Source organism: Lolium rigidum, chromosome 6 (genome assembly GCF_022539505.1).
Source record: "Lolium rigidum isolate FL_2022 chromosome 6, APGP_CSIRO_Lrig_0.1, whole genome shotgun sequence".
Taxonomy (NCBI): domain Eukaryota; kingdom Viridiplantae; phylum Streptophyta; class Magnoliopsida; order Poales; family Poaceae; genus Lolium; species Lolium rigidum.
The window spans coordinates 100,845,670-100,857,019 of NC_061513.1; the positions used below are offsets into that span (position 1 = coordinate 100,845,670).

An 11,350-nucleotide genomic window follows, 5' to 3' on the forward strand; every position below is an offset into this window, starting at 1 on the left:
TTTTAAAGTTCATTGCTCTATTGATAATCCTCAACAGCGGTACAAGGAAACAAAAAAAAAGTAACAAAATAATAGAAATGACTTTGGACCACCTAGTGAAGCGAGGGAAGTGAGCATGGATGAACACCGAGGAGAAGAACATGTTCGGTGCAGCCCTAAACCCCTAAACCTCCCTACTCTTCTCTCGAAGTTGTCAAAAAATATGTTTTTTTTACTGAAATTAGAGTCTTTGAGCATCAACCTTATCAATCAAAAAAATGCCTGCTCACCATTTGAAACTTTCTAGCACACCCCCCAGCACCCACACTAATTGTACTCATGGCCACGGTACGCCTTTCCTCTTCTCCCTGCGAGTTGGATCGGCCCATAGTCGGGCATTCCCACATCAACGAGTCTTCATCCACCCTAGTCATCCATTGCTTGTCCGATCTTCCGTGTTTCATGATGTTTATTCATATTATTTAAAAGTATGGGTTTAAAATGATGCGGAATTTTCTTTGGTAGAAATTTGAATATTGAGTTATGTTTCTTCAAAACTAGAGATAAATAAAATGACGTTAATATGCCTATGAGCTGCAATTTTAGAGGATCTGTCTTAGCAGTAGACAATAGAAACAAAACATAGAGAACTTTTAAGGTCTGCACGTATAACCATTATGAATTGCATTAATATGCTTGAGTTGCTCTCAGGCTACTATTTTTTAAAGATCGCGCTCGGATACAAACCCTTCAAGAGGCGTGCATATGAGTCCCTCTTGGTAACCCTCCCGGGCCGCTCACGCGAGGGCGGCTCCGGAGGCCACCAACCACCCCAAGAGCACCTGATCCCGATCCCCCACACCGGCCGCTGCCGCCGCCGATGCCGGCGGTGGCGGCCACGCCTTGCTGTCGAAGGGCAGCGGGCAGGGATGGCGCGGCCCGTCAGGCTTCCTCCGCGTGGGGGGCTTGACATCGGGGCGGCGCGGGTGGAATCGAGGCGGCGGGACGGCGGCGCTGGCCGGTGGGCGGCGCGCGCTGGCGCGGGGCAGGGAGGCGTGGAGGAGACAGTGATGGGCACACACGGTGGTGGGCCGGCGGCGCTCGCGTGCAGTCCTGCCTCTCGGTACCACGCTCGCGCGCTCGATCTAGGGACGACCTGGATCCCGATCTGGGTCAGCACGGGTCGACCCGTTCCATCTATTAGCCGGAAGCCGGCCGGCGGTGAGGGGGCTGCTGGCTTAGCCAAATAATGGCGGTTGTCCTAGGGTTCCAAATCACGCCAAGATGAAGATCTGCCTGTTGTGAGTTCCTGTTGATCTGGCTGGAGTGTCGTGTTCCGGAAGGTGCCGTCGGCGAACTCCATTGGCGATTCATGCCTGGAGATTGCTGGATCGAGTGAAATTCGGTTGTGCGAACCCATGTTTTTACTCTGACTGTTTGGTTACAGAGGGAGCGTTTCGAAGCTCTGCTGGCGGTAATTATCATGAAGTATGTTTTCATTCCGTGGTACTGGCGGAAAATGACATGAAAGTCGAGATCTGTGGTCTTGCAATGGTGACTCGAGTATAGGTGGTGAGGAGAAATTGGCTTCGTGATCGATGTCTTTGGAGCAGCGGCATGCGAGTGGTGGCGACTGCACATGAGAAGTTCAAAATCTTACCTTTCAGGGTGAAAATCCAAGGTCTGATCTTAATTGGTTGTGTCTGACAATGTCCTTGTCGAAGATATTGTTTTAAGAGTGAGGATTTTCTTCAGGGTGAAAACCTAAAATCTATGATCGGGCGACGACAGGTACTGGTGCATTGTTACCTTCTTGGAGGCGTTGCTTTTGAAGAAGCTGAACTTCTGGTGCTGTCATGGTGGTGTTGGTGCTCTTGTTTAAAAGATTAATGTAGCGGTTTTTTTTTCTTTTTGGTAATTCTTCTTTGTTTTTTTACTATGTGCATCCATAATATTAATATACACTTCTTTATCGAAAAACAAACCCTTCACGACATATAGAGAGTTCGACTGGCTGCTAGGCAGATCCACATCCACGTGGTCAACCATTTCACGAACATGGCACGAGGCCGGCCGAGGGCCCAGCCGGCCCAAGTCCAAACGAGTGACCACAAACCCTCTGACCCCACGCGACATTCAGCCAATCCCCAACCAAACCCAGCCGGAGCCAGTAGTTTCCCCCACCGCCCTGCCTGCGCCTCCCTCCCGGAGAATCCAACGCTGTACTTGCGAAGCACACAAGCCTCGTCCGTCGTCTCCACCACAACTCCTCTTCCCCCACCGCCCCATCCGCCGCCGTCTCCTCCCCTTGCGTCTCCGGGAGGGAAGGAACCAGCCACCCGCCAAGCCGAAGCCGCCGTCCCACCCTCCGCAAAAGCCACGCGCCACCAACCCTCCTCATCCGCCCGTCCGCGCGTCGCTTTCGCCTTTTCCCGACGCAACCGAATCGGTGGGTCGCGGCCGAGAGGCCATAAAGAGGCGGCGATGGGCGGCGGCAGATCGGGCGAGGGCGAGTGGGAGGTCCGGCCGGGCGGGATGCTCGTGCAGCAGCGCAGGGACGCCCAGGACGGGCCCACCGTCAGGCTCAGGGTCTCCCATGGCCCCACGCTCCGCGAGGTCATCGTGCCGGCGCACGCCACCTTCGGTAACGTTCGCTTTCCTCGATCCGCCTATCGATGCGCTTCGCGTTTGGTGATTATTACTAGTTCTGTGCCCTCGTCGTCGTCTTTGTGAACTCGTTCGTGATGGGATTGTACGTTGGGGGGCAGAGGTCTCCTGATCAGTTCGGGTTATAGATTTGCTTGCTCGCCCAGCGAGTGCGTGACGAAACCGCCGTGTTCCCAATTACGGTTCCTGTTGTTCACTTTCGCTGAGCTTGGATCGTTGACCAGTCAACTGGCAATTCGGTGTAGCACTACTTCCATGAAATTGCATAATTGTTGTGGTGGCCTATATTAATAACAGAAATCCCTGCATATGTCATTCTATAGCAGACAACTCGAGCACGTATCACGGACTTTGCTATGCAACTGCTACTAACCTTACCGTGTTGGACTGTGGCTAGTAGAGTACATTGGTACATGTCATGTTCTACCTTACTAAAAACCCAGTAATTAGTCTCATTCCTTCAACATTAGGCCCCACAATCAGTTACTGCGGTCCTGTTGCATCAGCAAACTACTGTTCAGTTATTGTGATCAGTAGGACTCTTACCGAGATCCGAAAGTTGTGCTGTGAGCGTCTGTTCTAACCTATCCTGGGGAAACTCAAATTTAACGATGAATCTGTATGGAACTTAACTGTGGAAAGAAACTTCCGATCAAGCTGTTCGAGCAACACCCCAAAATCTACTTTCACCTTAATTGCAGTGATACTAGGTCGTTGAAACTGATTTCAACTTTGTATGAAGTTGAACTGAAGAGGGTCCTTGTCCCGGTCACCGGCTTGGAGCCCGAGAGGCAGAGGCTCATCTTCCGCGGGAAGGAGAAGCGTGACGACGAGCTCCTGCACGCGTCAGGGGCCAAGGATGGAGCCAAAGTGCTTCTGCTGGAGAATCAGTTCCCAGCCAATGTGGAGCAGAAGGCTGAGCCTGTGATGATGGATGAGAGCATGATGAGGGCCTGCGAGGCTGTTGTGCGTGTCAGATCTGAAGTTGACAAGCTTTCTGCTAAGGTGAAGGAACAATACTTGTGATATCTGCTTTGTACAACATTTTTTTCTGCTTCTTATACAGAAGTGCTGACTTGGCTTTGTTTTGTAACAGGTGTGTGATTTGGAGAAGAGCGTGCTTGCAGGGACAAAGGTGGTGGACAAAGAATTTGTTGTCTTGACGGAGCTGCTTATGGTGCAGCTGCTGAAACTTGATGGCATAGAGGCTGAGGGAGAGGCTAGGGCACAGAGGAAGGCCGAGGTACAGCGTTCACTGAACACTCAATTACTGTTTTTTTAACCTGATTAATCGTGAGTTGTGGCAAATGCATGCTTGATTAAACACATATAGGAACTGAAACATCTGTGATGCAACATGCAAGACAAGATAGATTATTTCTGTCAATTTGTTGGTATTTTCTTGCTCAAAACATCCTTTCCTGTAATTTTTTAATGGAGAACGCAGTTACATAAGTCATGTATGAGACTGATATACAACAGATGCTAAGTGTGCAGTACCAATCACTTCCTGATTCTTTGTACAGTTATAACATATCTATCATGAGTTTGTCCTCTTACCAAACACACTGGTATCTGTATTGATCCAATCTGTCACTGATAATTATAGGACATCTGTTTCACAACCTTCATGAGATACATGTGGTACACCTGCCATTCGAAGCTTGCATCTCAGTAGCTTGTCTGCTATCTTTAATCCATCTTCTACTTGTCACTGAAGCTTATAGACACTCTATCTAATTCCAAGAATTATTTTGTGGGTTATGGGCAATGAACTTTCGTCTATCTATCTGGTTTGCTGCTAGAGTAAGGCAGTTTGTTCAGTCTCGGGTTTATAGAATTGCCACCTATTTATGCTTATTTGGTGACTTCTCACTGAAGAGGGGCTCAAACATGCAAAGTCCTATGTTGACCTGGCTGTATCTTTCCAAATTTTGGCCTCATGTACTCCCTCCGCTCGCAAAAGATTGACGCAGAGGTAACACAAAGCTAGCGTATAGTACATACACTTAGTGGCGGAGCTACAAATAAAATGTTGGGCGGGCCAAGCAAAAACAAAGCACACAAAATTGCAATTCTAAACCATATATACTGCAGTAAGAAACAGGGATTAGTCAATATACTAGTGACCTTCGGTTCAGCAGATCATGCATACAGGATAATGTGCATACACACATGAGATACTCCAAAACAAAAGAGCAAACCACGGTTCAGCTTGACCATAAGGCATAAGGCATGGAGTTATACTACAAATCAGCTTGACCATTATAAGGCATAAGGCATAAGTGAATTGGGGAACTGAATTACCTGTCTGTCCCAATTGCTGTGTGTTTTGCCTCAGAGGAAGTCGAGCAGCAGCAGTGAGTAAAATTGGAAAAGAGGGGGAGGAGCCTGTGCCTGCTGTTGCCGGAGCGCTGTCTGGCCTGATGCCGGCCTGTGTCTGTTGCCTAGCAGCCTAGGGATTGGCTGCTTGGGGGTTTGGTGTGTCTGAGACCTGGCCGTCTGGGCGCCCTGCTGGAAAGTCGCCGGATCGAGTCGCTCCGTCAACCTGGCTCTCAGTTGCACAGTCACCGGTGGCCGGTCGGCAGCACCTCAGCAGCTCTAGACTACCATTGTGGATGTTTCCGAGTAGAAGCAGAGCAGAAGCTACGAGGCGAGTAAGCATCGAGACCAATTTCAGCTTCCCTTGTATCGACTGGGCTGGTTAGTGGGCTTTTAGCACAGATGCATACCTATAAATTTTTCTCCCTTTTTAGTCTGGGCGGGCCATAGCCTGGTTTTGCCCTCAAGTAGCTCCGCGTCGATTAAATATGACTGGAGGTAGTAGTCATGGTGAATAAACCCTCAGATTCATTTTCTTGGTTTGTGTTGAGTTTTTGAACTATAAAATATTTGCAGTTTCCTCCTTATTTAAATTTAACTTATAGATTAATAAGATAGGCAAAATAATCTGCAGATGCAACTTACGTAATTCAGATAAACGATTGCATTGAGGAGATTATATACAGTGAGGTACTATACTGGAAGATGAATAGTGTTGTTTACTAGGTCAACATAATTCTTACTCTTAGCTTAGCAGAACTCTGCCTATGCCTTTCAGGAATAGCAGATCCCAAGCCCTGGTAAAGGAGGATAGTTGTGATAGGCTTGGCGAGCCAACATAAAAAGCAGCCATTCCTATGGATATGAAACCCAATAGTAATTCTAGCTTAGCATAGTCCTTATTTTCTCAGTTTGATATATAATTGGATGACCTCTGGTATGATCGTTTCACTATGGGGTTGATCACTGTCGATAAAGTTCTTGGCATGCCAATTTATGATATAATAGTAATAATAATGTCACTAGAGTTCCTTGTGTACAACATAAATGGTAACTCATACAATGCTGTGTTTAAATTTGCAGGTCCGCCGAATTCAGAATCTTGTCGAGGTCTTGGACAAGCTGAAGGCAAGGAATGCCAACCCTTTCAGCGATCAGGACAAGTCTGCTTCGGTGTCAACCGAGTGGGAGACCTTCGACAACGGCATGGGCAGCTTGAATGCGCCCCCTGCACGGTTTTCGTCGACGCAAAACGACACTGACTGGGAGCAGTTTGATTAGCATCAGAATGCTTTCTCAATGTATCATGTAACTTGTGACGAAAGCAGATGTGTACATGTATGAAGTTTGGTGCCAGTTTACTACTCCAATACCCACTGGTGAATTACCCTGCAAAATTGTTATGCACTCTGCTCTTGCCAATGCGTGTGGTACCCTGGGCAAACCCTCTCAACAATTACAAGGTCCATTGGAAGAACACGGGGACTAATTGAAGTAAGAAGTGTGGCACATCTGGGGGACTTCTTACTTCAATGAAATTATTTTATTCTTTTAGTTGGCCTACGAGGACGAACTCTCATTCTTGGAGCTACTGGACTGCGCCGCGTTAAACCTAGCAGCATTCTCCATGTGCCGCGAAGAGCTGAAGCCCACTTTCGCGGTTTGTTCATTCAGCCTGCTAACGTCCTTGCAGACGCGATCAAGAACAGCAAGGAAGTCACGGACCACCATGAAGATCCTCAGAGGGTGGCCTTCCTCCTTCGCAGAGTTGCCATGGGTGGCCTTCCTCCTTCGCAGAGTTGCCATGGAAGAACTCGGTTGTCTCCCTGACGAGGGAAAGGGCAAGGCCCTCTTGATACTGCACCGCGGTAATCTCGGCTTCAGTCTTCTGCAGGAATTCGCCGATGGAAGCGCGGAACCTATTGCAGCTATCGTCCGAACCGAGCTGTTGGTTCAGCTGCACGACCTCACTGATCTTGCTTACACCAGCTGAGAGTTTCGAGACGTAGCTGGCTAGCGAGTCAGAATCCATTCCAGTTGCCTTCTTGACATTGTTGAGCTCACCGCCAAGGCTAGCCACGATTTTGAGTCCGACCTTCTTGCACTGGAAATCATCAGCAATGACGCTCCCTTGGCTGCCCGTTTGGCCAGTGGCCACAATGTTGGCACCTTCAGACTTGGTGATCTCTTCGATGACGAAGTGCAGGAGGGTCGTCTTGCCATCTGCGCCCTTTACATCGACCAACTTGAGGAGTTTGCGTCAAGCTTGAAGGCGTGCGCATTCCCGCGGTTTGTGCCGGTGTTCATCCGGTTACCGGTCTTCAAGACGGCATCCAAGATCTTGTGGAACAATCTGCTACCCCTCAGCTCTTCACACGCTGCCTGTAACAGTAATGGAAGATAAAAGATTACTTACTGCTATAACATAAGAAAATTCATGTCCTAGGGGAATGGTTTAATCAAACTCCTGAGTCGATAATTTTTCAGTTTTTAAAAAACTTGATTGAGCACGGGGTGCAGACATGTTGCCCCTCCACCAGACAGTAACCTCAACCACAAATTATTTTACCAATCCCCAGTGCAAGTTTTGCCGCCTTACTCAAACAGTGAAACCTACTGTTCTTTTTTCGATGTACATACTCAGGGCTCCTTTGATTCATATGAATATGAAGAGTGTAGGAATAGAAAAGATGTAGGATTGGAATGTCATGCTAAGTTGAATTCTATAGGAATATGGTATGTCTTTGATTGTAGCAAAAGAATTTTTCCATGAGGTATGAGCTAATGCTTTTTTCCTATAGGATTTGTACTACAAGATTCCTATAGGAATAATTCCTATAGGATATGTTCCTATGAATCAAATGACTTGTATAGGAAATTTTCCTATAGGATTCAATTCCTACATAATTCCTATATCAATCCTATGAATCAAAGGAGCCCTCAGGTTGTAGGCTATCTATTGGACTATTGCAACACCGAGAATTTGCGTGTATCGATGGAACATGAAAGATATTTTTTGCGAGAAAAATGCAACAAAGAGGACAATTAGTTCATGATAAAAAAAAAGTCAAACAAGAAATGTCAAATATTGGAGAAAATAATTGTAGACATGTCTTTAATTAGCTATTTACTTACACCCACGCTAGAAAATTACATACACTAGAAACTTCTATCAAGATATTTGTTAGAGTATATATACATAGCAAGTCCCTCTCTAGCAAGATATTTAAAAATACTGAATTGATGCTAACACATATTATATATAAACTATAAATCTAAGTGGCATAAACCAATCCATGGAGGAATATGATTCCCACCTTTATGTTTTTGTTAGTTCCAATAAGATTGACTAAACAAAGGGTTATTAGAGAGCAATGCTTCGATATAAATGAGATGACTAAATGACTGTCATTGCAAAATGTGGTTCAAATCGAGCAAGCGTATTTGGAGTGCTAAACAATAAATTTTATAGTAATAACATATCACATTCATATTCAACGATAGTGTAACCTTGTTAATTTTTCTTGTACTAAAGATATACGAGTTACAATAGTATGGTTCGATAAAATGATCAGTTAATAATAGGTAATGTGGTTAATTTTGCTAAGTGTAAACAAGATATAGACTATGCATGTCCCCACATATGCAAAACGAGTTATAAATAAGTAAAAAATGTAATTAATTTTGTTAAGTGTAATGGGGACATATATTAGTCTTAATAGTATATTGATAGAATAAGTTATAACGAAATAAAAAAATGTTATATTCAAATATCAAGGCCAGTACATATATGTTGACCGAATAATTTGTAAGAAAATAAGAAAAAATGTTTAATTTTGCTAAGTGTAATAGAAAAATGCATAAATATCTAATAAAAAGGATTATGGAACATACATCAAAATGTTTCGATCATGATTTAACTGATCTTAATCACGGTCCAATCAGCCAGGCCCACTTAGCTAAGAGCACCCACAATGGGGTGTTTATGTATGGGCGCTTACGCATCGATGCATACATAAGAGTACGGAGCCTGGCCCTAATGACTTAATGTGGTTGTTTCTTATTACAATATGTCAGCAAATCATGGTTATTACTTAGCTAGTTCATTACATTTTCAAGCTTGCACAGTGAAACAATTTGTTGCCACATCTCATATGTCATGCCGACATCAACTTGTTACAACTCCCACTACTATTTTGGGGAGACTTTTCCTAGCTGCAGAGGTTGTCATCGATGTGAAAGATGCTAAGATCACGCTTCAATTTGTGGCTACCCAAAGACTTGATAGAAGGAGTGAATTTCCTCCACACCACGGCCACTGATCGATTTAACTGACCAAAAGTGCAGTTGTTCGCCTTTCCCAACTTGCATGGCATTGCCGGGAAAAGATGGTAGGCAACTCATTTCGTACCTGCAAGTTAAAACTTGCTTAACGCCTTCATGGTCTCTTGTTATCAGTTCCTTGCAGAACAGCCAGCGCCACCTTGCTCTCAGATTGAGACTGTGATTCTCAGAAGATGCCGATTCACGCTCGGAATACTGGTTCTGCTCATAGTAAACTTAGAGCACGTGTCAGGTGTGCATGCTTGTGTGGTTAGACACAAATCAGACCCGAGGAAATGGGAATAGCTGTACTCTACCATGATTGCTGAAGCAAAGACAAACTATGCTCAACAACAGCAATGTCTGGCGAGAACAGAGTAGAGAAAGCACAAGACATTAAAACTGTTGAACACACGTTATGTTGTCACTTTCTACTTGCAACCATTGTACTCCCTGGTAGATAGGATCTCATGCACTTCATTCGCCTCATGTAACAGATATGTGTACTGCCTCTCCGTAATGCAATACCGTCAGTTCAGTTCTATTATTCAGTTTGGTATCAGAGCCTAGCGCTCCCTCCCTCTGTCCTCACATGGCCGAAACCTGTCTCCCTCAGCGACGGCCACCGTCCCGGCCACCAACAGCTCTTCCCTCCCCTCCCTTGACACTGATCCCCACACACCCACTCAACTCAGGCCTCCCATGCCCCGTGCTCCACCAACTCACTCTCACACGGACCACCTCTCCTTCGGCGGCTTCGCCGCTCACCTCCCGGTCATCCCTGCCACCACTCAACCTATCCTCGTTTTCCCATCCCAAATCCCAACCTCTCCCTATTCCCACCCGATTCTCGGTGTCCAAATCCACAATTACGTCAAGTTTCAAGTCAATTCCTCCGGGCAAAACTTCTCCAACTGGCATCAGATCTTGAAGTTCCTCTTCACCATGTACCAGGTCATGGACCATGTCACCGAGGGCGCCGCTCCGCTGACGTGCCGTCAATATCCACATCAGTCTTTGGTTCAAGGCAACCTTGACTGACGACCTTCACCGCCTCGTCTGCAGGACTGACGGCCTGGTGTGCACCACCTGGACCCATCTGCACCGGTTCTTCCTCGACCACTCGACCACCCGGTACCTCTATCTCCGCAAGGCGTTCAGCAACACGGTGCGCGGCGACATGTCCATCGCGGCGTATGCCAGCAAGCTCCAATCGCTCGCCGATGATCTGGATGCCATCGGGGTGCCCCATCGACGACCAGGACCTCGCCACACAGTTCGTGGATGGGCTCGGCGAACGGTACAAGTTTCAGGCAGAGATCCTCAAAGGGGCACTCCCGTCCTTCGCGGATGTGTGCTCGCGTCTGCAGCTGGCGGAGGAAAACAACGAGGGCGGCAACAGCGCCCAGGCCCTTGTTGTCCACCACGGCGATCGCGGTGGTCACCGCGGCGGCACCCCTCGCCCACCCGGCGTCAGCCCGAACTACCGCGGGAAGAACCCCATCCCCGGCTCCGTGCACGATGGTGGCCCGAACGGACGACAACAAGGCCGGTGCGGGCGCGGCACTCCCCACGGTTCGTCCTCCCTAGGTGCCACCCAACGTCGTCAGTGTGCTCGGCTCCCGGCCCGGGCCACACTCCCAAGCCTACCCCGTGATGTACTTGGGGCAGACACCGCCGCCTTCCTCGCCGTACTCCTACCAGACTCCACCATCGTACCCTCTCTAGCAAGTTGCATCTCCATACACCTTCGACCATGCCGCCATGATCCACACCGCCTTGAGTAATGGACAACAACCCCAGCAACCTGAATGGATTATGGAATCGGGGGCCTCACCACACGTCACTGGTAAGACGGGTAACTTGACCTCCTTTCACTCCAGTTTAGGCAGTAATTCAAGGCATATACTTGTTGGCAATGGGGCAAAACTTCCTATACTTGTTGTAGGGTCTGTCCAAATATCCTCTCTTCCTTTACTCCTCCAAGATGTACTTGTCTCCCCTAATATAGGAGCCTTGCTGGAGCTCTCCAATACCTCACACGCACTCGGCCAGATAT

General features: G+C 47.3%; 1 protein-coding gene and 1 pseudogene across 1 annotated transcript; one reads left to right on the forward strand and one right to left on the reverse strand.

The window, feature by feature from the left end:
* Window positions 1-2,463: 2,463 nt before the first annotated feature.
* Window positions 2,464-6,390, forward strand: LOC124663028 (BAG family molecular chaperone regulator 4-like). The gene is made up of 4 exons (XM_047200790.1): window positions 2,464-2,623; window positions 3,389-3,651; window positions 3,743-3,889; window positions 6,052-6,390. The coding sequence occupies exons 1-4, from the start codon at window positions 2,464-2,466 to the stop codon at window positions 6,247-6,249; spliced, it is 768 nt and encodes a 255-aa protein (XP_047056746.1). The 3' UTR covers window positions 6,250-6,390.
* Window positions 6,391-6,528: 138 nt separating this feature from the next.
* Window positions 6,529-10,257, reverse strand: LOC124663029 (annotated as a pseudogene).
* Window positions 10,258-11,350: the final 1,093 nt, after the last annotated feature.

Bases quoted from the DNA above. Each gene is read 5' to 3' on its own strand.
- LOC124663028 (XM_047200790.1), top strand. From the start codon at position 2,464: ATGGGCGGCGGCAGATCGGGCGAGGGCGAGTGGGAGGTCCGGCCGGGC. The intron at 2,624-3,388 runs GTAACGTTCGCT...CTTTGTATGAAG, and splicing joins GCCGGCGCACGCCACCTTCG to TTGAACTGAAGAGGGTCCTT. The intron at 3,890-6,051 runs GTACAGCGTTCA...TTAAATTTGCAG, and splicing joins GGGCACAGAGGAAGGCCGAG to GTCCGCCGAATTCAGAATCT.